General features: G+C 47.8%; 1 protein-coding gene across 2 annotated transcripts in view; it reads right to left on the bottom strand.

Annotated features, from left to right (window-relative positions):
* Positions 1–5565: 5565 nt before the first annotated feature.
* LOC130032437 (TRPM8 channel-associated factor 1) overlaps positions 5566–27803 on the bottom strand; it is a 37924-nt gene continuing 15686 nt past the window's right edge. The window contains exons 3-9 of one of the 2 annotated variants that reach the window (XM_056123990.1): positions 14771–15765; positions 14390–14487; positions 12308–12521; positions 11783–12022; positions 10445–10782; positions 8505–8781; positions 5566–6003 (exon numbers count right to left, since the gene is read on the bottom strand). In XM_056123990.1, coding sequence (XP_055979965.1) covers positions 8527–8781; positions 10445–10782; positions 11783–12022; positions 12308–12521; positions 14390–14487; positions 14771–15765 — 2140 coding nt within the window. In that variant the 3' untranslated portion in view covers positions 5566–6003; positions 8505–8526. The remainder of the gene's footprint in view (positions 6004–8504; positions 8782–10444; positions 10783–11782; positions 12023–12307; positions 12522–14389; positions 14488–14770; positions 15766–27803) is intronic. The other variant, XM_056123989.1, reaches the window with a different exon arrangement.

Raw genomic sequence — 27803 nt, 5'->3', positions numbered from 1 at the left:
GGAAAGAATGGGAGTGAAGATAGATGGTCGGCAACTATACCACCTCCGCTTTGCTGATGACATCGTTCTAATAACACCAAACATCAGCGAAACAGCGCAAATGCTGACCGACTTCGACCTTGAGTGTGGAAAGGTCTTGCTACAGATGAATGTTTATGAGAAACAGCCTCGTTCCTGACACTGCATTTAATCTCAACGGAACCACCATCTCCGAATGCAACAGTTATATATACCTAGGTCGAGAAATCAACATGATGAATGACCCGGCACCTGAGTTACACAGGAGGAAGAGAGCGGCTTGGAATGCCTTCAAGAGCATTGAAGAAATAACTAAGAGGACAAAGAACCTCCAGCTACTAGCACATCTCTTTGATTTCACTGTTCTTCCTGCATTAACATATGCCTCAGAGACCTGGGCCCTACGAAAACAGGATGAGAACGCTATTCGGGTCACTCAAAGAGGAATTGAAAGAGCTATGCTTGGAATATCACGCCTCAGTCAAATGAGAGATAGAATCCGGAGTTCTGATCTCCGTCAACGCTCAAGAATCAGGGACGCTGTCTCATTTGCCAAGGCATCAAAAATCAGATGGGCTGGACACATAAAGAGGTTTACAGACAACCGCTGGACTAGAGCCATTACTGACTGGATTCCTCGGGACATCAAAAGATCGCATGGACGCCCACCTACAAGATGGTCAGACTTCTTCGTCAAGACCCTGAGTGATCGGTTTGAGGCTCTGCATGTTCCTAGAATGAACAGATTCCATTGGGCTATGCTAGCACGCAACAGGGATGAATGGAGACATTACTGGCACCAGCTTGAGTAAATCGATGAATAACAGGGGATCAAGTGATCAAGTGATCTCCCATTTTAGAATCTAATGATAAACATAGAACATAGAGAAGCTAATGCAGATAAGAAAGGTCTAGAGAACTAATATATTTTAGGTTCACTCTATCGAAATTCAGGCAGAGTGGTGTGGTGGTGGACAAAAGAATTATTTCAGTGATTGTTCCGCTAATCTGGGAACCCTTCTCATTTTTCGGGCTTTATCTGCATTTTAGAATCTAATGATAAACATAGAACATAGAGACGCTAATGCAGATAAGAAAGGTTTTTAAACTGGAGCCGAGTGCTAGTATATCAGGTCGGGTACTTGCCTCACACATGGTTGACTTGGTTTCATCCCTGGATCTTCTACCTGGTCCCCTGAGGCCCATGATGAGTGATCCCTGAGCACAAAGTGAGGAGTAGGCCTGAGCATAGCCAGGTGTGCTCCCCAAATAAACAAAGAACAAAAAAACAAAACAACAAACAAAAAAATCTGTAAATATATTTTCATTCATAAATGTTAGAGATGATTGAGAAGAAACAGCTTTCTAGAGATCAGGCATGTCAGGAAATAAGAAACTTGGAAGTCTGAGATTTCCAGTAAAAGGCCCTCCCGTTGATCATCGATTTGCTCGAGCGGGCCCAGTAATGTCTCCATTGGAGACTTTGTTGTTAGTGTGTTTGGCATATCGAATACGTCATGGGGAGCTTGCCAGGCTCTGCCGTGTGGGCGAGATACTCTCGGTAGCTTGCCGGGATCTCCGAGAGGGCGGAGGAATCGAACTTGGGTCGGCCATGTTGGCTGCGTGCAAGGCAAATGCCCTACCGCTGTGCTATTGCTCCAGCCCAGTCTGAGATTTCCAGTAGATAGATGGTTATTTCTTCTAACACAGGAGGAAAGGCAATAGAAAGCAGATTGTGACATTCAGGGAAAGTGGCAATAATATCAAGGAAATTCATGTGAAACAATTCATCAAAGAAATAGGACTATAGGAAAGACTCATTTTGATCTATAATCTTAAAATGCTTTCAGACATAAGAACAAAAATAATGGAAAAAACAAAACAGAACAGAATAAAAAAAACCCCACTGGTTGGCCAATCTTGCAACACCGTTTTGGATATTCATCCATTCAACAAATATTGAAAACCTGTTAGCAGTTATCATAGTCACTAGTTGCATGGGCATATTTTGTTTTGCTTTTCTGTGGAACGTCCGCAGAGATCAAGACCAGATTCTGTGAGTGGAAGTCATTGGAAGATATTTGATGTGGTTCCAGCTAGAGTGGAATGGAAAGACAAGAGTGTTGACACTCTTTGGGATGGTCTTAGTCAACATGAAGCCACTGAGACATTTTAGCAGAGTTTATTAAAAACTTTCAAAGTAATACATGCACAGGATAAAAAAATGAAATAGTACAGAAGGATTTAAAAGGAAAAAAACAAGATTTCTGACCCCATCCTTTTAAACTCTAGTCTTATCTCTAGAAGCAAGATGGTTTATTTTTCTTTTAAAAATTTTTATTTTTCAGATTTTCTGGTAAATGACTTCCTAGCATTAAATAATGTTTGAACAATAATTTCTTGACTTACTAACTTCAGACAATTTTTAACAATTCCCCCATTACAAAAGATAAGAATTTAGCTACCCCTAGCTTTCCATATGCTCTTGGTGTGACTTTTTTAATGCTTCCATTGGTTTAATTTATCATTTTGGAAAGTACACTTTTTCAAGTGTACTTTTTCACTTGAAAAAGTGATACAAAGTCTCATTACTGTAGACTTTGCTTTTGATTCCTACTTCATGTTTATATAAATTCACCCTACTCTTCCTTCTCTCTCATCTCTACAGAGTCTCAACATCTTTCTGTTCTTCTCCCTTAATTTGTCAGGATTCATTTTGATCTTTTCTGAATAAACTAATTCTTTCATAATTTGCGTCTAGGCTGATCATACAGAACACAGAGTACCATCTTCATTATTGTGTCCATGTAAATATTGTTTACTGAGAGCTAAGCAAAATTTTATCATACACACCCAATGTCGTGATGCCTGTACCACTGAAAAAGAAATATACCCACCACTAATGTTAAATGGAGACTTTTTACAATATATGGATATTTTGTTGCTGCCTCATGGGTATGAATTTCTTGATTTCTTATTGTTCTGTTTTATTTTTTGTTGACTAAAGAATGCTTATTCTCTATATTCTCAAACACTCCAGCTTCTCAATGGTACTATCTATGATACTCAAGGTAGATTTTTCCCTGACAGCCTCAGACTTACATTCTTAACTGAAACAGGTGTGCTTCATACCCATCACTCCAGTGGAGGTATCTTATGGAACAACTATCACTCCAGACTGAAGAATCCTGGCAGGTAGGTAACTCACTCTAATGATGCATCCTGTCAATTAACAGTCATTTGAATGAGGTATCGTGGTGGGTCATCACTCCAGAGTGAATCACCCTCTTTGAAAACTGTGATTCTTGAGTGTGGTGTCTGTTGGATACCCATCCCAATAGGGTGAGGTATCCTTTTGTAATTTCCATTTAGGAGTTGTGTCCTGTTGGATACCACCAATCTGGGAGTGCACTGTTGTTAATTGTTATCCAGTAGTGATGTCCTGCTGGTAACTGTCACTCTGGAGTGAGGTGTCATGTTGGATTATCATTACTCTAGAGTGAGGTATTCATCAGGGATAACCTACACTGGAGTGAGGTGTTCTGTGGAAATAACTGCAACTCTAAAGTGAGGTGTCCTGTTGATAATCATCACTCTGGAGTGAGGTCTATCTTGTGGGTAACCATTACTCTAGAGTGAGATGTACTGGGGAGTAATTCTTACTCAGGACGCGTTCTGTGGGGATAATTATTACTGTAGAATGAGGTGTTCTGTGGAAATAACTGCCAATCTGAAAGGCAATGCCTTGTCGGTAAATGTCACTCTAAGGTGAGGTGTTCTGCTGGATAACCATTACTCAAGTGTGATGCCTCTTTGTTGGTAACTGTCACTCTGGAGTGAGGTGTTCTGTGAAGGTAACTGTTACTCTGCAGTAAAGTGTCCTCTTGGTAACTATCACTCTGGAGTGAGGTATTTTGTGTGGGTAACTGTTACTTTGTAGTGAGGCAACCTTTTGCTATCACTCTGAAGTGTCCTGTTGATAACCCACTCTGGAATGAGATGTCTTGTTGGTAACTGTCACTGTAGAGTGAGATGTCTTGTTGTTACTCACTGTGGAGATGTCCTTTTGGGTGACTGTCACTCTGAAATGAGGTATTCTGTTGGTAGCTGTCACTGTGGAGTGAGGTATCCTGGTGGTAAGTGTCACTTTGGAGTGAGGTATCTTGTTGGTAACTGTCACTCTGGAGCAAGGTATCTTGATGGTAACCATTACTTTGGAGTGAGGTATTCTGTTGGTAACTGTCACTCTCAAGTGTCCTGTTGGTGACTATTTTTCTGGAGTGAGGTGTTCTGTGGGGGTAACTGTTGGGTATTCTGTGTGGAAATTGTTACTCTAGAGTGAGGTATTCTGTGGGGAAACTCTTAGTCTGGAGTGAGGTATTCTTTGGGAATAAACATTATTCTGGAGTGAGGCATCCTGCTGGAGAGCTGTGAATCTAGAGTTATATCTAATGGGTGAGAGTCCCTGGCTCTTTTTCTGGATTCCATGCCTTTCCTCTTGGACTTCCATTATTTTTCTATTTCACTTCTGGGGTTCCATTTCAGTTTTGCTAGAGAACTTCCTCAAGGTACCCACTCATTAGGGGTTCAGAGGGGGAGAGACTTTGAAAACTTACATATCAGAAAATGTCTTCCTTTTTAGGCGACTCTAAGGGTTGGAAGTCTAGGAATGGTGGGGGAAAATACTTTCCATTTCTGAAGACGTTGCTTCACTGATTTCTCACCTTCAGTGGCCCTGATGAAAAATCTGCCAGTTCCTCATCCCTTGTTTATTGTACTAATTATAAAAAACTAAATTTAATTTCTCTCCAGGCACTTTTAATGTCTTCCCTCCTTTCCCAATATTCCACAGTCACAAGATTTGTACAGATCTAAGTAGAATGGGGGTCACCTCAATCTGAAGACTGTTCTGTTCATCAATTCTTTCCTTTTTTCATTCGTTTTTACTTCCAAAAGTTCCAGCAGTTAGATACTGACTCTGTCTCTTTCCTTTATTCATGCTTTCTGCTCTGCTCTTTCTTTTGGGCTCTGTATCTGTGAGTATTATTTTTCTCTTCCAGTCTACCATGTTTGAGAGTCTTATTTTAATTTCAAAAGGACTTTGAAAAAATTCTTTTATTTTCCCTGTATTTTCACCTTATAAAAATACCCCAGATCTTTCTGCAGCTAAAATTTCTAAGTTACTTATTTTTTTTCCAAAAATTTTCTTCCAGGTGTGCGTGTGTGCATTTAATTTCAAATCTCCTAACTCAAATTGGTTATTTTCCTTACATTCTCTCACTTGATTCTCCCTCCTTCTGACTCCCCTTTCTCTGCTCAATGTCTGGGAATTCCTGGCTGGCATTGAGGAATCAATATAACTGTTGACTTTTCTAGGAGTTGGCATGGGTTTTCTGCTGCCCTTACCAATTGGGTTTCAAGCCTTCTTTCTACTAAGACTCTGGAAGCACTTAGGCACTAGAGAAGGAGTGAGGATGGGATGAGTCTCATTCTAATTCTAATTAGAGAATTTGCTAATAGGCTAAGGGGTTATTTATTTGCACTAAAAAAAAGAAAGAAAGAAAGATTTTTATTCTGGAGCACCAACTCCTACCTCTCCTCAGGCAGTTTATTCAGTTCCTTTATACAAACAACAACAGCAAAAAACACCATGACAATAACAGTGACAAGGGACTTGAAACCGGTAGCAATACACTGCCTGTGTTCTGAGCACGAAAGTGGGGTCGAGGGGTTCAGTGGGGTTCAGCTTCACAACTCATTTGACTCGCTAACAGATAAGCCTCTTCGCGTGCCCAGGTCTCTTGGGGGTCGTGTGATTCGGATCAGCTTATGTCCTGCCTGGAAGATGCTTTCCCGCGTGTCCACTATCCTGCTCCGGCTGGCCTGGGTTGAGTTCTTCTTCGCTTAGAACCAAATCTTCTCTGTTTGCTTGGCTGAGAGGTGTCAGTTGGCTTTTGCATGTCTTGACTTCAATTTCAGTGGGGCCTGGGGAGGGAGGGGAGGTAAACTTATATGTTCAGTTCATCATCTTAAGTTCCAAGTCCCGCTTGAGGCTTGCACACAGGGCACTGACCTGGATTAGCTTTCCAGTTTTTAAAGGTCCCCCTAGGGCGATGAGAATGGAATCGAGAGGGAGGGGATGGATGAGAATCTAATAAGCTTGCTGAAAACATGCAGAGTCTGGGACTTCCGGGGTGTGAGTTTTTTACCGAAGGGACCCATCATTTTGAAACCCAGTAAGCTAGTGAACTAGAAAGACTGAAATCCCAACAGCCCAGAAGTTGAGCCTTTGAATGATGATAAAGGGGTCATCCCAGCTCTAACTAGTAGGGAACACCTCAGACATTCCCTTTAAACCGGCACCCGGGATGATCAGAGGGACTGTTTGTTCTAATGAAATCAGATGAGGAACCAGTATAGGAGGCCAGAGCAACAGGAGGTGAGTGAGGACAGACAGATCCTACGGCTGGATGGCTGGGTCTGTCATATACTCTTTTCACTTGGGTGTTCAAAGAACTGCGGTTGTTAACACCCATTCTGCAACCAGGAGGCCTGTTTCAGACTAGATCCATCTCGTATTAGCACTGTAGCTGGGGCAATTTACCGCTGCTCATCTCATCTGTTCTGCTCATACCTGACAGGGAGCAATGAGTTTCCATCTTCTAAGATTATTGTGAAGATTAACTGAGACCATCGCTAGCAGAGACTTTGCCAAGACTCCACAACTCACTTCCTGCCCGTTGTTATTTTCCAAGGTGACTGAAAAGTCAACTTCTACATTCAAAGCAATAGATGACATAGTCATGAGATAAGGGGAAATAATTCCCTTTTTATTATTCAATTTTTTAAAAAATCATATTAATGATGGAGAAATAATAAAGGCATCCAAAGAAAATCACAATTTATGTCAAGTGCTTGAGTCTACCAAAACTCCCCCAAAGCAGAGAGAACTGTAAAACAATGAAATAAATAGAAGTGAGCCAAAGAAAAGCTGTCTAGATTAATGAACTAACTTTAATTATAGACCCTCAATTATAGTTAAAGCTACAAAGTAATGAGAGGTTCTGAATAAGATCAGAGGAAATTTCAGAAAATCTTTATATGTTTTGTTTAAAAAAAAAAGGAAATTTGCATCAATTGTGCTGAGTTATCTTGTTCTAAAAGAAAGATTTCTCTCTCGGTGCACTTTCCTGCTTGGGGGCCACACCTAGGGATGCTCTGGGCTTATTCCTGGCTCTGCAGTCTGGGCTAACTCTTGGTGGGGTCGGAGGACCATATGGGACACTGGAAATTGAACCCAGGTTGGCTGCCTGCCAGGCAAATGCCCTACCCGTTCTACTATCACCCCTGTCTGCACTTTATCTGCCAAAGTGGTAACTCCGGACAGTGATTGGAACCTGTCTCAACTGTGGAAACATAAGCACCTGCCCCAGGCCCTGAGCCAGAAGTCCATTGTTGGTTAAAGACAAACATTGTCCTGGTTTTTCAAGAGCTTTACTTCCAGGCTTCGTTTATTCAAAGGCAGGATATTGTTTTTCTTGCTTGAGAGACAGAACTGAATAAAGAGGCTGATCCTCAAGCAACACTGAAAACCCCATTGTGATTTTTAAATTCATAAAACATTGTACCACAGTCTTTTCAGGGTCTGGCAGACCAAGCACAGGACGGAAGAGAAATAATTATACTGCATCTGTACATGCCAGCTGAAGGTGAAGCCTTGTTTTAAAATGAGTGAATTGAAAAATGAGTGAGTTAGGTAAAGAACAGTGGTGGTCGATATTTCTCTCTCTCCCTCCCTCCCTCTCTGCCTCCCTCTCTCTCTTTTTCATTCATTTCCCTCCTCCTAATCATTGCTAGGTTCTTTTCAAATCGCCTTTCAAAGGACTACCATCGGATCTTCACAATAATCCTACAAAATAGATCCCATTTTCGAGATGAGAAAGGGCAGGAATTTGCCTGGAATCACACAGCTAGCCACGAAGAAGGCCACACTCGCTACTCCAGAGCTCGGCCTAGGTATGGCCCTTCCTAGCAGCTCCTGGAGAAAACGCCTCACATCACCGGGGCACTGGCTGGTGCTCCTGGCGCATTCGGGTCTGCGCTGGGTTCTAAGGGAGCCTTGGGGGAGCACTGATCAGAAATACAAGCCCAGAGAGACCCCAGGATGTCAGGAGGAGGGGGCTCCCTTTGGGGACCCAGTCCAGGAGGTGACACTCTCAGAACAAGGCCTGGAAACAGGCAAGGACCGAAATCTGAGAGCAGAGACACGAGCCTTGCAAGTCCCAAGACCTTGCTTCTGCAAAGCTCCGATTCCACCTCTCTGTGTGCTCTGAGCCTACTTCCTCCAGACAGAACTGGGGGTGCGGATCAGGGGGGATCAGGGGGTTACGGGGCTAATGGGAGCAGAAGACCAGGCTCGCGCTCTGAGTGACAGAGGTGGCGGAGCGAAGGCCCATTCTCTGCCTGCCTCCCGGGACCTCTCTAACCTGCCACCTCGCTGGGCACTCCTTACATCTGTGTGAGGAGGTACAGTTTCATTATATTTTCCTTCCACTCAGGTAGGTAGGCCAGGCTGGTTGCCACTTCCTTCTGGATGGGCCAGGCCCAGGCCTCAAAGAACGGCGCCAGGTTCTTCTGCACTTGGTGAGAGAACATCTTCACCCACAGGTTCATTTTGTCAACGTTGTCTGTGGGCAGGTTGGTCTGGTTGCGGTACTCGGTGAAGAGGCGGATAAAAGGCTCCCACCCAAAGGCCTCCTGGAGCTGGAAGGAGAAATCAGCGGGGGTGAGACCCTGTCTCGACAGGAAGCCCCCACGGGTGGCACACCGAGGCCATCCCTTGCACATGGCTCGGATCTCTTTCGCTGACCCGCTCTCCCACTGGGCCCGACGGCCTCACTCTCTCCTGTGCCAAGCAAGGTCGGGAGCAGGTGACAAGCTCTACTTAGACCCAGAGCACCGGAAATAGCTGGGGGTGGAGTAGTTACTACCAGGTCCTGATTCCTACACCGGATGGCAATGCCAAGGTATGACATTAGGGTATCAAATGGCCTCAAATGGAAGCATTAGTCTTCTAACAGACTTTATTGCATCTTTTGGGCCCTCCAGAGTGCTGGGGGTTGACCAGAAGCATGAGACGCCTGGGATGAAACTCGGGAGCCTGCATGCACTCTGACCACGGGGGCCATCTCCTAGGTATCTACAGTAGAGCAAGATTATAATCTCCCACCTCCAACCCGAAGCACTCGAATCCTCATGAAACACAAGTCTGAATCTACTTCCGAGGGACTGGAATGGCCTCTGAGAGAAAGCAAGTCTCACAGAAGTGGTAGCCAGACAAAAGCGCTAATGAGTCACTTGAGAAAAAGGCCAGTCCCTTGGCAAGAGCCCATGCCAGGCTGAGCCATGGTACTTCTGAGTACGAAGAAAGAGGGGTGCTAGCCAGAGGACCCCCCATGCTAGTTCACAAATGAGGACCCTCTATTCAGGGGCAGAGGGGCCCTCATGATAAGGCGGAAGTCAAACTTCCCATCTTAAGCTTCGCTGCCAAATTCTGGACAGTGGGGAGAGATACTTGAGCACATGGAATAGCGTGTGGCTGGCCTAGGACTGAGTTCCAGAATTCGAGGGTATGAAACGCTCCACCAGTAAGCTGGGAACCAATCCAGGGCCTGGGAGGGAAGGGAAGTGGCGCTCTGAGCAGTAACTCCAGGGTCATGACAGGAAGTAATTCTGGATCCCCTCTACGGTGGAAAGAGAAGCAGGGTGGAGGGCTAAGAGGAGAATGGTCCACTCACCTTGGGAAGGGAGACATCACTTTCCACCCTGTATGTCTATGTGTGCGTGGGGGAATGCTTAGTGTATTTTGTTTGATTTCTTGGCCACACCTGACGGTGCTCAAGGTTTGTTTCTGCCTCTGCACTCTGTGATCACTCCTGGCAATGCTCAGGGGACCTTATGGGGTGCCGGGATGGAAGCTGGGCTGGCTGTGGGCAAGGCAAACGCCCTTCCTGCTGTGCGATCTCTCAGGCCCTAGGAATGCTCAGTTTTGGGCAACTGGTTATCAGTTTGGTTGTGTCCCGGACGTGGCTGGGTTCAAGGCCAGTGCCAGAGGTCACACTGATGGGGCCCCACTTGTGTCCAACACTTGGAAGCTCCCGTGGTGCTTCCTCTCCTGTTCTCAGGGGTCTTCTCAAAGCATCTGGTGGGGAGTTCAGCGGGGCACCAGGACAACCGAATCCACTTCAGGGTGGTGCAAAGTGGGGGGGCCCCCGGAAGTGAGGCGTCACTGGAAGTGGGGGTGCCACTGGAAGTGAGGCGCCACCAGGAGTGGGGCAGCACCGGAAGTGAGGCGCTACAGGCAGGAAGTGAGTCATTTGGGGTCACCCTGGGCCTGGCTCCCGGGGACCCTTCCCTCCCGCCGTACCTGCAGGTAGGTCTCCAGTGCTGTCCACGCATTCCAGTTCTTCACGTTGGGGCCCTTGCTCAGGTAGATGCGGACTCTCTTCTCCCGCACCGGGGGCCACAGGGCAATGTTGGCACGGCTCCGGGGGATGCCCAGCACCGTCTCGTGCACGTACACGCACCAAAGGTTGCAGGTGGCCTCGGTGGTGTGCGGGGGGAACTCCCACTCCTGCCGCTGCTGGTTGCGCCCCAGCTCGTGCACCGGCCCCCACAGCCCCTTGGTCCGGATGAGCTTCTCGTTGATGAGCTCCTGCACCGACTCCAGGTGACACATGATTGGGTACCCTGCGTGCATCCAGCCTGCAGAGGGGGCGCGGGCGGGAGGGGGAATGGGAGACTGGGCCGGGCTACCCCTCCAGTCCTTGTGCTTTCCTGTTGGCCTGCACAGTCCCTGCAGCCCCGTGTCCCCATATACCCTTTTCCCTATGAAACCCCTGCACCGACGCAGCATTTTTTACGTGATTTGTGGATTGGGACTCACACTCTGCCGTGCACAGGGCTCGCTCCTGCTGGAGCTCAGGGGTGATAGGGGGGTCCTGCTGCAGGCATGCAAAGCAGGGCCTCGGGCCCTGAACTCTACCTCCCTCCTCTGCCTCTTCCCCCCTCACACACTGCCGTAAGCTCAGTTTCTGAGTGCGCTGGACTAGAAAGAGTTGCCCAAAGTTATGCTAAGCCAGTAACCAGGTGATCTGGGGATACAGTTTCAAACGTGGGGCTCTACATAGACCTGAATTCCTGACCACTGTGCTATTTCCCTGGCCCCTCTTTTAATTATTTTTTTTAATGCCATACACAGTTGTGCCCAAGGCTTACTTCTGACTCTGTGGTCAGCGATCACCCCTGGAGGGGTTTGGGGGACCATTTGCTGTGCCAGGGATGAAACATAGGCCAGCCGAGTGAATACTAAGTAGCTGACCCACTGCACAATCTCACAATTCATTCACACACACAAACCACGCACTCTGGACTGGAGAGAGTCCAGTGGGCAAGGTGGCACCACTGTTGGATTCCTGAGCACTGTCAGGAGTGAGCCCTGAGCACAGAGCCAGGAGTAAGCCCTGAGCACCACGGGTGTGACTCGGAAGCCAAAGAATACAACTGAAAGGCACACATGCGCTCTACCCTTCTCTTGTTGGTTTTTGGTTGTGTCTCAGGGGCACTGCTGAGTCTATTTCTCGAATCCCCTTTAAGTAGTGAGGACGGCCGCTTCCTTGTGGCCCCCGCTGGCTGCCCACGGGCATGCGTGGCTGCGGGCAGGAAGGGAGTCCCCTCCTTTCCACCCCCCTACCCCGGTACCCACCGACTGAGATCTGCACGTCGGCCACGATCCTCTGGGGCAGGCGCAGCGGGAAGGGTTCGGCCCCCAGGCGTGCCACGGCCTGCATCACCTCGTCCCACAGACGCAGCAGGGCCTCCGGGTTCTCCACCGTGCGGAGGTTGGCCGTGGGCACCGTCAGGATGATGTTGTCCGTGGCCAGCTCCCCCCAAGGGCCTGGGTGCTCCTGGAGCCGTCGCTTCCACTCCTCTTGCGTTGTCTCCCCTGGGGACACAGGCCGGGACGCCTGAGGCTCACTGTCCATCTCACACCCTCGCGCGGACATGGGGACACGGAACCCCGGTCACGAGCCAGTTGCCTCCCTCTCTGGTCAGCCTCTCTCTCTCTCTCTCTCTCTCTCTCTCTCTCTCTCTCCTGCCTGTGAGGGAGCTTTGCTTCTTGTCCCCCCATCCAGTTCGTTCTTCCCACACCCCCAAGCCCAACCCTAGCCCCCCTGCCCCTTGACTCCCATTCTCCTTTCCATGGGGACCTCCTCGGGCCGCCACTCACCCAGCTTGTAGAAGGGCGCGTGCACGGCGCCCTTGACGGTGATGGGCACAGAGCCCAGCTTGCTGCTCTGAGGCACGATGATGTAGAGGAGGCCGCCCCACAGGCACGTGATGGACTTGGAGGGCTTGTCCAGGCAGCAGCGGTTGATGACCAGCGGGCCCCGGAACAGCTTGCTGGCCCTGGTCAGGTCATCGGTGTGGCAGCCGATCTGCACCTGGTGCACAGAGATGCCCCCGCCAGAGTTACCTCGGGGGTGTGGGGATGGAGGTTGGGGGTTGCAAGGTGAGGCAGGAGGGTTCGTGGGGCTGGGGCCCCATGTGTGGCCGGCCCTCCTGCCAAACATGTATGCAGCACCCCGAGAAGCTGTGTCCTTCAAGGTGCAGGGACCGAGGCGGGTGTCACATCCCGGTCCCCCCATACCAGCAGAGATGCGGCTCCTCCCAGGACCAGGGGGCGTTGCTGATAGGAGGGGCACCGGCTGGGACCCTTGAGGCATGCGTGTCAGACGGGAGCCCAGGCTGTCTCCTGCATGGCATTGGTCATTCTGACCCTGCCTTTTGCTAATGGACACGGGGCAGTGGGCAGAGTTGTATCCTCTGGGGCTCCAGCAGCAAAGTCTACACGGGAGGGTGGGGCAGGCACTGTCCTGCATGTGGGTTGGCGCCCTTAGCTGTCCCCGCACACCTCGAGAGCAGCAGAGCAAGATGGCAACTTGATTTTCTCAACCGTGTGTGTGTGCTCGTGTGTGTATGCACGCTTGTGTGTGCTCCTTTGCTTGCATGTACACGCACGTGTGTTTGTGCATGCTCGTGTGTGTTTGTGTGTGTGCTTGTATGTGTATGTGCATGCATGTGTGTGTGTATGTGTGTGAGTATGTGCGTGTGAGTGTGATGTAATGCGGGTGGACCGGGCAGGCAAGAAAGTCTGGTTCACAGGAAGAGGGAGATTCCGAAAGACCTGGTAAGGCAGAGGGAGCAGTGATGGATGGGAAAGGAACTGAGGTGGTCTCAGGGCACCATGTGCCAAGGGTCTGCCCTCTACTTCCTTTCTTTTCTCCTTTTTGTTTTGTGTGTGTATGTGGTGTGTGTGTGTGTGTGTGTGTGTGTGTGTGTGTGTGTGTGTGTGTGTAGAGTTTGGGCCACACTTAGCAGTGCTCAAGGCTTACTCTTGGTTTCACACTCAGGAGTCACTCCTGGTGGGGCTCAGGAGACCCAATAAGGTGCGGGGAAGGAACTCTGGCCTGCTGCGGACAAGACAAGTGCCCCCCGCCCCCAGCCCCTCAATCTCTCTGGGCCCCTCTGCTTTCTTTCTTAATCCTTCCTTCCTTCCTTCCTTCCTTCCTTCCTTCCTTCCTTCCTTTCTTTTGCATTTTGGGTCACACCCGGCAATACACAGGAGTTCCTCCTGACTCTGCACTCAGGAGTTACTCCTGGTGGTGCTCAGGGGACCATATGGGATGCTGGGAATCGAACCCAGGTCGGCCGCATGCAAGGCAAACACCCTACCTGCTGTGCTATCACTCCAGCCCTTCTTTCTTAATCCTTTACTAGATGGTAAAGTACCACACACAAAACCTGAATCAGAAGGAGGGCTGTGTCGCCCTGGCACCTGAAATGCATCATATATATATATATATATATATATATATATATTTTTTTTTTTTTTTACATTAAAATCAATCAGTTGGGCTTTTTGGCATGTTAAAAACTCTCTCTCTTCTTGGTGGTGGAAAATGTGCACTGGTGAAGGGACGGGTGTTTGATCATTGTATGACTGACCGAGACTTACACTGAAAGGCTTTGTGACTATTCTCACGGTAATTCAACAAATAAAACTTTAAAAAAGAAACTCTCTCTCTCTCTCTCTCTCTCTCTCTCTGTGTCTGTCTCTCTCCCCTCCTCTCCCTCTTTCTGTCTGTCTGTTTCTCCCTCTCCCTCTCTTTCTCTCCCTCCCTCCCTCCCTCTCCTTTTGGGCACTGTGATCCGATTAAAAAAAAATCTAAAAAAAAAAAGAGGGGTGTGTGTCAGAGTCCAAAGGGCTGTCCTTAAGTTGGGCGCCCCTGAGTGGCAGCGGTGGCATTACCTTTAGATCCGCGGACGCCGCAGCCTCGGGCAGGGAGACCTCAATGACCTGCCTCCCGGGGATGTAGAGCCCGGTGCTCATCCAGCAATACCTGGTGCCTGCCGGGGACAGCACAAGAAGGGCAGCGTTCATCCCAGCCCCCAACTCCACCCCACCCAGGCCTTCCCCCCTTCCTTCCTCCACCCTCCACCCAGCTCTTCCAAACCTCAGGCCCCATCTCCTGGGGATGAAAGAAACCAGCCAGGGTTGCAGCTAGCACTTGGGACAGCAGTGGGCAGATGCCATCACGTCCTGTCCCCGTCACCCTCCACACATAGGTTTTCTTTTTGGGGGGGGGGCGTGGGTGGGAAGGCGATCTCTTCCGCACCCTCCCGCCCCTACCTGGGTTGTTGCAGTTGACGTCCACGGTGATGGGCGTTTCTGAGGGTCGCAGGTAGAGGCTGCTGTACATATCTTCGATCTCGGGCACCAAGAGGGCCAGGTCGCTGCCCGAGTGGGCCAGCCCGGTGGCCAGGGACAGCATGGCACCCCGGCAGCAATCATTGATCACGGGGTTCTCGCGCGTGGCCACCGGCAGCCGGTAGCGGCTCAGCAGCTTGCGGAGAAGCCGGTGCACGGACATGTAGGCCGGGACGTCGTCGGCGGGGATCTGCAGGAAGGCGGCACCGTCGGGGCCCAGCTTGGCCAACCAGCCCTTCTCCACGTTCCCACGCTTGCGGCCCATGATGACCTGGAACTCGGCCAGCGTGGAGCGGAAGTGGTAGGTCCGGATCCCGGCCTTGGGGGTGCGAAAGGGGCCCGGGTTGAGGCTCTGGCTGGTGATGCTGATGCCAAAGGGGTTGAGCAACAGGTTGCCGGGGAACCGGGCCAGCGGGGACACGCCCGGGTTCTTGAAGGCCCACCACCAGGCCTGGGCGCCCACGAACAGGCCCCCGCCCTCGGCCACGAACTCCTGCAGCTCCTTGACCCCCACGTCGCTCATGGGCTCGAAGCAGTAGACGCTGGCATCGCTGGTGAGGTTCGGCTCGATGCTGGCCTCCACGCCGCCCACGGCCAGCAAGCTGCTCAGGGCCCGCAGCTCCGTCTGCACTACGATCTTGCCCCGGCGACCCCCGTCCAGCCAGCGCACGGCGTTGAGCAGGAAGGGGCCCAGCTTGCTGACGGTGAACAGGACCTTGTGGCCGGTCACCACCACCCGGCCCCGGCCGTAGCGGGCGGCCGCGATGACACAGCCGTGGTAGGAATCCAAGCCCAGCGGGAAGGCCAAGGCCCCGTGCACCAGCAGCTGCGACGGGAAGCAGTCCGAGTTGGTGATGTCCAGCTCCGAGATGCCGTGCAGGAGCTCCGCTCTGTCCTCCGAGAGGTCATCCTCACAGCTGCAAGAGGGAGGGTGTGGTCAGTTAGAAGGGTGAACCCCCCTCCCCCCATTACCTCACACATGCACGTGTGTTAGGATCGCACCAGGCACAGCGCCAGTGTCCACTTGACAAACACTGCTGGGCCTTGTCCCCTACCTGGCAAACTGCCTGGACATACCAGTGCCCGAATTTCCTTGTCAACAACTCTATTGGGGTGGCTGGAGTGATAGCACAGTGGGTAGGGCGTTTGCCTTGCACACAGTGGACCCAGGTTTGATTCCCAGCATCCTATATGGTCCCCTGATTACCGTGGGGAGTAACTCCTGAGTGCATGAGCCAGGAGTAACCCCTGTGCATTGCCAGGTGTGACCCAAAAAGCAAAATAAGTAAATAAATTAAAACAAAACAAAAAACCCAACTCTATTAGGGGCTGGAGCGATAGTACAGCGGATAGGGTGTTTGCCATGCACGCGGCTGACTTGGGGTCAATCCTCGGCATCCCATAGGGTGCCCCATGCACTGCCAGGACTGATTCTTGAGTGCAGAGGCAGGAGGAACCCCTGAGCATCGCTGGGTGTGACCAAAAAGTAAACAACAAACAAACAAAAACAAAAAAAAAATCAACTCTATTAACTGACCACCTCAGGAAATATGGTACGTGGGACGTCACCACGAGTGCCCTGTCACCTCCTTGAACCGTTCCTAAAAGTAGAATTTCTCCCCCTAAAGCTTAATTCAGGCTGCAGTGACAGCACAGTGGGTAGGGTATTTGCCTTGCACGCGGCCGACCCAGGTTCGATTCCTCCGTTCCTCTCGGAGAGCCCAGCAAGCTACCGAGAGTATCCTGCCCGCATGGCAGAGCCTGGCAAGCTCCCCATGGCGGATTCTGTATGCCAAAAACAGTAACAACAAGTCTCACAAGGGAGACGTTACTGGTCACCGCTTGAGCAAATCGATGAACAATGGGAGGACAGTGCTACAGTGCCGTAGCTTACTTCATGGGATGAGAACCATAGAAAATAGTGAGAGCGTGAGCTAACAGGTTTGCAGGAAGTCTTCAGGTCAACAGCAGGCTGCTGCTGGTTGATTAAGATTTGGAGAGCTCAGAAGTCACCCACAGGTTACTGACTGCATGGGGGCCAGTGCCAGGAGCCTGTGACATCGCTAAGATGTCACCTGCGTTATTATTATCAGTCTCACCAGGCGAAAGAGGGGCAGAGCTGGGCCTTGGAAGTCTCCCAGCAGGGGAGAAAGAGGCACGAGCTTAATTCCACTCTGCTCCTTCTTGGTGCGTGATTCCCCAATTTATGGGGAGCCCCTGCTGATCAGCCAATACTGTGTCCCGAATATTCTGCAGGTGAGTGTTTATTTCCAGTCTTTGAAGCCTGGTATAAAGGACTGATTGGGAGCTCCTGGTTTGGTGCTCAGAAGGAGTCTCATTTGTCAGCATTGTGCAGCCAAATCCTTTGCAAATGAAGCCACTGAGGAGCCTAGCAAGGGAGTCAGGGAGGAGTCACTGAGATCTCCGGAGGCAGAGCGGTGAGCAGCCTCAGCTGCACTGAGCCCCACTAGCTGCGATGCGCCCCCTGGTGGTCTCTCTGGGAGATGCACCTCCTCCTGCTGTCTGTTCGGTCAGTAGTGAACAAAGCCCTCTAGTATCTCAGGTGTCCCATGACCCTCGCGACCCCACAGGAGGAGGAGATGGTGAAGTCCCTTCACCCCTGAGCACCCAGTGTGGGGTCCTCCGTTCCCGTGATGGTTAGGAGAGAGCTGGAAGGAGCTCTGAGAAGCGGGGAGCACAGCAGACAGATTTGTGCTGTATTTGTGCATTGTTTCAGGGCCAGGAGCATCCTCAGGGAACCAGGATGATTATTTGGGCTCAGGGGCCATGTCCAGTGGTACTCAGGGACTACTCAGGCTCTGTGCTCAGGACTCGCTCCCAGCAGGGCTCAGGGGACATGAGGTCCCAAGGACCGAATCTTTGCATTCATTTACTTATTGACAGGGGTGGGAATTGAACCCAGGGCCTGATACATGAAAAGCGAGTGCTCTGCTGCTGAGCAATAGCCCTGGCCTGCATCATGGAACCATGAAGGGACAACTGGAATCCTCTTCCCAGACCAAACCACCTCTGAAGGGAAACGTGTCACTCCCAGGTGTGACCTGACAGTTCTGGGAATGCTGAACCATCAGACCATTTATCTCTGACCTCCCTGCTCTAGGGACAGTGGGAATCTTGTTCATCCATTCATGCGCGTCACTAATTAGATGACGAGGCATTTGGCTACCTTAGGAGAGTCACAGTTACTCCTGTCGTTTACCTGTGCTTCACTGAATTTCTTCACTTCAACATTCAGAGCACTGGGCAGAAATCACATCGCGTCAACACCTGCCGCGGGCCTTCGGGATGCTTTGTTTTAATTAAACAGTCAGATTTCCCTGGTCTGCACCAGTTCTAAGTTGGCTGCTATGTGCAGGCTGAGGCGAGGCACCGCGCGGAACCACGGCCTGGGCACATATTCAATATGCCAAACACAGTAACAAGTCTCAAAATGGAGATGTTACTGGGCCCGCTAGAAATCGATGAACAATGGGAGGACAGTGACAGCGACTCCCTGCTCTAACCAGATCCACAGCAGTGTGTGTGTATGTGTGTGTGTGTGTGTGTGTGTGTGTGTGTGTGTGTGCGTATGTTGGGGTTGGGGGGGAGGGATTTAGGGACGGTCTGGCCACACCTGGCCACACATGCAGTACTCAGGGCTGACTCCTGCATCTGTGTATCTGTGTTCAGAGGTCATGACTGGTAGGGACCATAAGCAGTACCAGGAATTGAACTGGGGCTGGGCGCATGCAAGGCTAACACTTATCCCAGTACTAACCCTCCACCCTAACAGCCTTATGACTATCATTCACTTCCCATGATCAGGGGCCCAGAAAATAACTTACTGGCCAGGTCAATCAGAATGTTATCTCTTAGTGATATGGGTATTTCTCAACCAACACTTTATTTACCTTATCACTGTAGCACTGTCTCCCATTGGTCACCGATTTGCTCGAGCAGGTCCAGTAATGTCTCCATTGTGAGACCTGTTATCTACCTTAGTGATCTAATTTGGTGATTTTGCAATAAAACTGTCCCTTAAAATTTGGGTGGGGCTGGAGTGATTGTATAATGAGTGTCATTTGCCTTGCGTGCAGCTCACCTGGGCAAGTAATCCCTGAGCACAGAGCCTGGAGTGATCCCTGGGAACAGAGCCAGAAATAACCCCTGGGCACAGAGCCAGGACTAAATTCTGAGATCTGAGCCCCCTCCCCCCAAAAAATTGTGTTTTTTTTTTGTTCTTTAAACACATATACAAAATTAAATAGGAAGCATGTTCCTATCAAAAAAGCATTCTGTTTATAAATTTGATGCAGTTAAGTACTCTATATGTATATGTGAAGCCAGAGAAGGATACGGTTACTGTGCTTTATTTATTATCATTATTATTATTATTGTTATTATTTTGCTTTTAGGGCCACACCCAGTGATGCACAGAGGTTACTCCTGGCTCATGCACTAAGGAATTACTCCTGGCGGTTCTTGGGGGAACCATATGGGATGCTGGGAATTGAACCTGGGCCGGCCGCGTGCAAGGCAAATGCCCGAGTAGCTGTGCTATTGCTCCAGCCCCCAATTTTATTATTATTATTTTTTATTATATTATCACTGTGAGATACAGATGCAAGGTTGTTGTACAAACCATGACTACGGATTCAGCACTGCAGCACTATTCACAACAGCAAGAATCTGGAAACAATCCGAGTGCTCGAGAACAGATGACTGGATAAAGAAAATATGGCCCATCTACACACTGGAATACTACACAGCCACGTAGTAATTTTCCATGTAGGAAAAATGAAGTCAGGAAATTTGTTTGTCGATAGATGGAGAGTGTCATGCTGAGGAAAAGGAAAAGGAGAGAGACAGTCATAGAATGATTGCACTCATGTGTTGGATATAAAAAAAAGTGTATAATATTAGACTAATACTCATGGACAGTAAAAACAAGGGCCAACAAGGACTGATCCATGGATGGAAACTTGCCACAAGTGGCAGGGCAGGGGAAGGGCAGTTAGGACAGAGAAGGGACCAGTATGACAATGATTTTGGAAGTGATCACTCTGGATAAGAACTGAGTGCTGAAAGGAGGTAACCTCTCAGTCCCTGCATTGCAAACCATAATGCAAAAAGAGAGAAAGAGAGAGAGAGACAGAGAGAGACAGAGAGACAGAGACAAGACAGTGAAGAAAAGTACCTGCCCTGGAGGCATGCTGTGGGTTACTGTTTGAGGTTGACCTGCCTGCCTGCCAGGACAAGGGGTGAAACTGGAGGTACAAAGCAGATACAGAGACACCCAGCAGCTGGAACCTCAGGGCAATGATGACTCTGAGTGGGTTCTGCTCAGGCTAAGTCAGGTGGATGTGACAAAGGCACAGGTAGGCGCCTGTCATTTCCAACAGCCATGACTTAGATGCAGAGAGAGAGATAAATGACTGCTTCATGTGCTGGAAAACACCTGACATTTTAATTTCCTTTCCCACTCTCCTCTGAAATGAAACCTAAGTTATTAAAGTGAAAACAAACCCCTAATAACATGGAGCCTCAAGAAAGGTATAATAGGGGCTGGATCGATAGCACAGTAGGTAGGGCATTTGCCTTGCACATGGCCAACCTGGGTTCAAATCCCAGCATCCCATATGGTCCCCTGAGCACCGCCAGGAATTCCTGAGTGCAGAGCCAGGAGTTTTCCCTGTGCATCACCGGGTGTGACCCAAAAAGCAAAAAAAGAAAAAAAAGAGAAAGGAATAATAAACTAAGAGCGAGGAAATCATAGAAAATAAAAAATCAAATGGAAATCCCATTGGTCCAACACCTCAGACCAAAGAATCTGTAACTGCATATCCATGAATGAGACAACCAAGAAAATGACAACACTCTGCCACCCATTATCTTTTGTCCTAAGATAATGTGTCTCAACTACCCTGATCAACCAAGAATTTCAATGTCATTTCATCACATAAATAAGACCTATCATGCATTCGATCAAAATCACTGTCATGTAAGAGAGGCACCAAACTAAACACAGAGAAAGTGAACTGCCAAGGAAGAAACAGCAAAAAAATGATAAGGTCTTGAATAAATATTGCCTGTAATTGGCAAGCTTTGATATCATAAACTATATATCTCATTCTCATAAAATACAAGGGATCAACTCATGAAAAGAATTAGGATACAAATCACTGCCAAACAGATAACCTCAGTTTTAACTCATGGATAGGATTCATGAGATTTTTTTGTACAGCATAAACTCATGGATAGGATTCATGAGATTTTTTTGTACAGCATAATGCCAAAAGGTCATCATGGTGGATAGTACCAGGAAACAGTCTAGTAACCAAGGACAAATCGGCAGGCTAATATCACAGCAAGGAAGAGCTTCAGAGCAAAGAGCAAAAAGAAAAACAAGCCTAAGAAACATGTAAAATGAGATGGCAATGTCCTTGTGTTGATATCAAGATCTGGACTTTCCTAGAAGCAACTCCGAACGCAGTCGCTGGAATGAAATGCTATGCGGATTCCACTCCTTTATGGTACTTCATGATCTTCAAATCTAAAGACAAAGTTATGAAGACTGCCCAAGAGGAAAAAAAAGTCATCCTAGTGTTGGAGAGATAGTACTTTAGGTAAGACACCTGCCTTGTTTGCATCCCATGTGGATGGTTCCTTTGAGTAGCACAGGAGTAATTCTTGAGTGCAGAGCCAGAAGTTACCCTTAGTATGTCCACCCCCCCAAAAAAAAGAAACCAAAATTACTGACTATAGGACTACAAAACTAACAGTGAATATAAGAACAATCTAGAAGAACACCAAAAGCAGTGGTGGACAAAGGATACTTGTATAATGTGTGACCAGTGCTGGAAAATTGGCAACTCGGACATGATTCCAAATTAGCAGAGCCAGGATGTTAAAAGCCAAAGCAAAGTACGAAATAAACATGAAGCAAACGCCAAGTTGGCACCCAAATTAACAGATGGTTTCAGCAAAACGTGGGGTGAGATAAGGAATAGATTATCTTGGTTTGAATGGACGGTAGGTAAAGATCAGTTAATTTCCAACTCCGAATAGTATGTTTTTAAAAGCCAAGGTTACACTAAATCTGATGGTGATATCTTGCATTACTGGGAGAAAGAGACGTTTTTGTATATGATGTTGGAGTAAGACAAGCTTCCAGATTTAGTTCTAGATCTATTTTTTTTTATTTTGCTTTTTGGGTCACATCCGGCGATGCTCAGGGGTTAGTCCTGGCTTTGCACTCTGGAATTACTCCTGGCAATGCTCAGGGGACCATATGGGATGCCGAGGATCGAACCCAGGTAGGCTGCATACAAGGCAAATGCCCTACCCACCATGATGTCACCCCGGCCCCCTAGATCTATTTATAATTATTTTTTATATATGGGGAGTAGGTTAAGTATGAAAGTCATTTTCCACATGGAAAACAGCTGCTCCAGAACCATAGGTTGAAAAAGATTTTTCTTTGTGAATTACTTAGGTACCTTTTCAAAAAAAAAACAAAACCACAAATCAGGTGATCTGTTTCTGACTATCCAGTCTGTTTTATTGATTTATATGCTTTGTTTTTGTTTTTGGCCACACGTGGCTGTGCTCAGGGTTTACTCGTAGCTCTGTATTCAGGGATCATTCCTGGTAGACTTGGGAGACCATCTAGGATACTAAAAATTAAGCCTAAGTCAGCCACTTTGAAGGCAAACCCCCATAGACTGGCTCTGGCAGCCTGATTTATATGTATATCTTTACCGTCAATATCACCAGAAATCAATAACTTGAGATGGGATTTTTCCCATTATTGTTTTTAATTTTAAATGGCATTTAAAATTTTATATTAAAAAAAACTGAGCTGGAGTGATAGCATAGCGGGTAGGGCCTTTGCCTTGCATGCAGCTGATCTCGGTTCGATTCCTCCGTCCCTCTCTGAGAGCCCAGCAAGCTTCCAAGAGTATCTCACGCATACGGCAGAGCCTGGCAAGCTCCCTGTGGTGTATTTGATATGTCAAACACAGTAACAAGACGTCACACAATGGAGACGTTATTGGTGTCTGCTGGAGAAAATTGATGAACCACGTGAGGACAGTGCTACATTTAAAAAAAACTAAAAGAATTCTAGTTCCTACTAATACTATCCATCATCTAGCTCCCCCTAATATTAGCATGAACAGGAACTAGGAAGTCACAGAAACAAGGAAGTAAATGTCTGTTTGGAACCTGAAATAAATCAGTACCATCCATTGTGTGTGCTAAATGAAATTTTCGCCCCCCCCCCCCCCCCCCCCCCCGCGCCAACTGTGAGCAAGGTAGCAAGTAACTAATGTGCAAATACCCTACGTGAACTATACTTGGGGCTTGATCCTTTCTGAAAAAAGCCAGGTCAAGTCTGTATGCATAAGTAAATGGGGCTCCCCTTTATACTTCCTGCTTGATCAGGATTCTGTAACATATGTACCTCATTTCTTCTTGTGACAATTCAGTAAGCTGTATCTGTCCACTTCCTTTGTTGTCAAATTTATTGTCATGGACAGCTGTAATATCCTTAGTATCCTACTAATGTCTTTATTTTTTATTATTTGTTTATTTTTGCTTTTATTGGGGGGAATTACACCCAGCGGTGCTCAGGGGTTACTCCTGGCTCTTCACTCAGGAATTACTCCTGGCTGTGCTTGGGGGACCATATGGGATGCTGGGGATTGAACCCAGGTTGTCTGCGGGCAAGGCAAACACCCTTCCTGCTGTACTATGGCTCAAGCCCCGTACTAACATCTTTAGAATCTGTATAAATGTTACTCCTTCAGTTCCTGGAAATTATACTTTTTGGTTTTGTTTTTGTTGTCAAAATCAGCAAACACAGGGGTTGATCCACTTTACCAACTTTGCAAAAAACATCTTTCAACTTTACTGATTTTTCCCCCATGAATTGTTTTTCTATTTCCTTTATTTCTGCTTTCATCTTTGTCATCTGCTTATTCCTTCTCCATATCGTGGGCTTAGTCTTATTTCCTTATTAACTTCTCGATGTGGAAACTGGGTGCTTAGTTTATACTTTTTTTTCTTTCTTTTTTTTGGGGGGGGGGGGGTTTGAGTCACACCCAGCGATGCTCACGGGTTACTCCTGGCTCTGCACTCAGGAATTACTCCTGGCAGTGCTTGGGGGACCATATGGGATGCTGGGAATCAAACCCAGGTCGGCCGCACGCAAGGCAAATGCCCTACCCGCTGTGCTATCGCTCCAGCCCAGACATTTTCTCTTTCTTGATAAAAGCATCACCTTCAAATAATATGGCTGAAAATAAATGATAGCATGTAAGATATTTTTTCTCTTAGACCTCTCAACCATCCTGATTTCCGATAGCATATGTGATATTTTTAAAAAGGGCACATGATACAGAGGATAAAACCATCCAAATTTAAAACCCACCAAAAAACTAACAATGAATGTCTTGCAGCTAGTGAGGGAAGACTCTTTTAGACAGAAGGATTCAACCAACTCTGGGAGAAATGTGCAAATAAGCCTGCGTGGGGCAGACCCACAGGAAAAACAAATTAGTGGGATCCATATGCAAAGAGGGGAGGGGCTGGGTGGTTTTCTGGATGAGAAGCTACTTGATATTCATCGTCCATAAAGGAGCTACTGCTTTAGTTATTTAGGAAATAACCTCTGTGAATATTAATGCATTTAGGAAATAGGTTATTTAGGAAATTGGTTATTTAGGAAATAGGTTATTTTAGGCTATTTAGGAAATAACCACTTCCTGTAAAGATTAACATGTGCCCAGACTGTGGATAGAATGCTCCTGGTATACTCTTATGTCAGTGCTATTGCAATAAGCACTTTAAGCCATGGATTACGTTAGTAAAAAAGGGAGGAAAGTCAGGCCGGGGATGTGGCTCAGTGGTTAAGTACCTGCCTTGTGTGTATAAGGCCACCAGTTCAGTTCCCAGCACACCCCACACACTATGTGTGATCCCAGTGGCACTGCCTCTTGTGTCCCTGGGGCCACAACCAAGTGTGTGTGAGCACAACTAAAGTACATGAGTGTCACCCACCAAGTAGGCGATCCCTGGATATTACAGCGACAACCAACAACCATGTGAAGGCAAGGCAAAGTGTTACTGCAACAGGAGAATCTGGTTAAGCCCAGTTTAACTGACCCATGTCTGCCGCAACCGGCCAAATGCAGCTGGTGCGCCTTCTGATGGATGCACTGCAGTGAACGTGATGGTTCATGCCTTGAAAAGTAAGAGAATGTGATGGCTCATGCCTTGAAAAGTAAGAGAAGATGGGAAATTTTTACAGATATAGTTGGAGCCTCTGTTTTTTAAAAATCTGAAAGAAAAAAATTGAGGTAAGGCTATATCTGAATATGGGTGTTTGCAGTAACTGTGCCAATACTCTGAGTGAAATGAGCCCGTCTGTGGGACCATGACCTTGTTTTTCTCTTAGCAGATTCATGCTCACGTATATAGGGCTGAGGCAGCATGAGGTCCATGGGCTACTCTCAAGTGGTTAAGCGCCCCCTCCCCAAAATAAAATCTGTCTAGTGTTTATCTGATAGCACAGTGGGTAGGGCATTTGCCTTGCATGCAGCCGACACGCTACTTGGGTTCGATTCCTCCACCCCTCTCAGAGAGCCTGGCAAGCTACCAAGAGTATCTCACCAGCACAGCAAAGTCTGGCAAGCTCCCCGTGATGTATTCAATATGCCAAAAACATTAACAACAAGTCTCACAATGGAGACATTACTGGGCCCACTCGAGCAAATCAATGAACAACGGGAGGACAGAGCTATAATTCTTCAGTGTTTATCTAGCATAGGTGGCAAAATCTAACCACTGCTGAATCTAGATAAATGGTATGTGGTTCTAGCTAGTCCTGCAGTTCCTGGCAGTGGATCCTGGTCTTCCAAGTTCTGTTGAAGCCTGGTCTCACAGCCCTCCCCCTACAAAAGTTATTTGGTTGGGCGGGGAGTTAGGAAAACAGAATGATCACTTCAAGGCCTAGTAATTGAACCTTTCTCCAGACCCCTGATTCTCAAATCTTTGGAGAACATTCTCCTGAACTAAGAAATAATGTCCAAGATCCAGAACAGACTCAAGTAATGTTGAGAATCCCCCCAAGAGAAGCCTGAGATGGGTGAAAATGAAGTGTGTGTGTGTGTGTGTGTGTGTGTGTGTGTGTGTGTGTGTAGGCTTTCTTCTCCAAGAGACAGAGTTGGCTACTGTGTCTGATTCTCCTGAAAACTATCCAGGATAGGTTATGCCATGCCATTCTGACTCTTGTCTTGACTCTTTGATTTGGTGGAAAGAACTCAACCTCCAAGGCCGGCTATGTTGGACTTAGAAAGACAGTTCACTGTGCTTATCTGCTGTACTGCCACAGGTCCAGGTTGGTGAAAGGAAACAAGTACCAGTTAAGATGTCAATCCTCATTCAACTGGAACAACAGACAAGATTTGGGTGGTGGTGGGGGTGGGGGTGGGGTTGGTTGGGGACGAAGGCAAGGCATAACAGGACAGCTGTGCTCAAGCAGTCCTCAGTGAATAGTAATGAAATTTACTGGACCATACCATGATATGGAGTTGGATATCAACCTGATGATGGGCTCGGGGTGATCTAGCACAGTTTCTTCATTCAGTAACTCCTCACAACCGCCCTGCTGCAAGGCAATCACTGTCAGTCCCACTTTAGAAAGAAGGCACAGAGAGGCTGGTTTGAAAACAGAGCCGGGGAACTTTCTGAGGGCTGCCCTCTGCTGAATTCCTTCGCCAGCAACACTACTCCTGAATCTGCACTCAGGAGGCTGCCAGCAGCTCTAACAAAGGACCCAGTGTGTCTGTTCAAATAAAATATTGAATGCAATCTGCTTTAGATGCCAGGGCTGGAAACATATTTATGTAAATGAGAACAGGCATTGCATTATATTTATTGAATGATTTGAATTCCTTCCTTTACCTGGGTTAAATCACATCCCAATCATCACAACTTGACTTTTATTGATGTACTTTCCGATAATTCCATTTGCCATGCCTTTAGCTTTTGTTGGAGCAAGGAATATGAAAAAAATTTGTGACTTGCCTGCCAAGAGGGTGGACTGGAAGGATGGGAAAGAAGCGGGGAAAACTGGTGGAGGGCGGGTCACACCGGTGGCGGGCTAAGTGTTGGGACATTGTCTGCCTGACACAACTGTATTATGCGCAACTTTGGATATCACGGTGTCTTAACAAAAATAAATTCAAAAACAAAACACTGGGGGGGGGGAAGCATGGGACACTGACTCTGCTTTTGATGCTCAGGCATATGGGGACAGAGCTGATGAGAGAGCAGACATGGGCCCCGGAAGGACAGTGAGCATTGGTCAAATGGATGACACGGAGGTGAGTATTCTAAGTGCATGTGGCCATGCACTACAGGCTACAGGAGCAGGGGGAGAGGCTGGGAGTGGCCTGTCCCACCAGCTTGGACTGTTGTCACCAGACTAGAAGTAGATTATCCAGTTTTTTAATACGGAGGGTTTTGTTTTTCTAATCACAAAAGTCGTAACTTCTTATGAGAGAAATTTGATTCATCTTGATCAGAGTCTGCAGACACTTCACACTGGGAGAATGTTGAGAGGTCGCACAACCGCAGTGAGAGCTTAGCAAGAAACGAAGCGAGAAGTGTCTTAACTCACAATCCGTGTCACTCAAAGGCATGTTTAGCAGTGAATAACAGGACACTGACTAAACCCACAGGGGCTTGCAAGCTTTGTTTAGCATACGGTGTAAATAATCTTCCTTCTTGAATTCTGGTAACTCCACCTTGGATTGTCTAATATTTCTAAAAGGCCTTGAGGATATTTTATTCAGTATTATAATGAGAGATGAGATCAGCACATGATTAATTAGGGCATGCACATGGCAGTCCACAAGGGACTCAAAGGCCACTTTAAATATAAAGGTAA

Source organism: Sorex fumeus, unplaced genomic scaffold, assembly GCF_029834395.1.
Source record: "Sorex fumeus unplaced genomic scaffold, SorFum_2.1 ptg000048l, whole genome shotgun sequence".
In the NCBI taxonomy this organism is placed as follows: domain Eukaryota; kingdom Metazoa; phylum Chordata; class Mammalia; order Eulipotyphla; family Soricidae; genus Sorex; species Sorex fumeus.
This window is presented reverse-complemented; position numbering and strand designations above follow the sequence as displayed.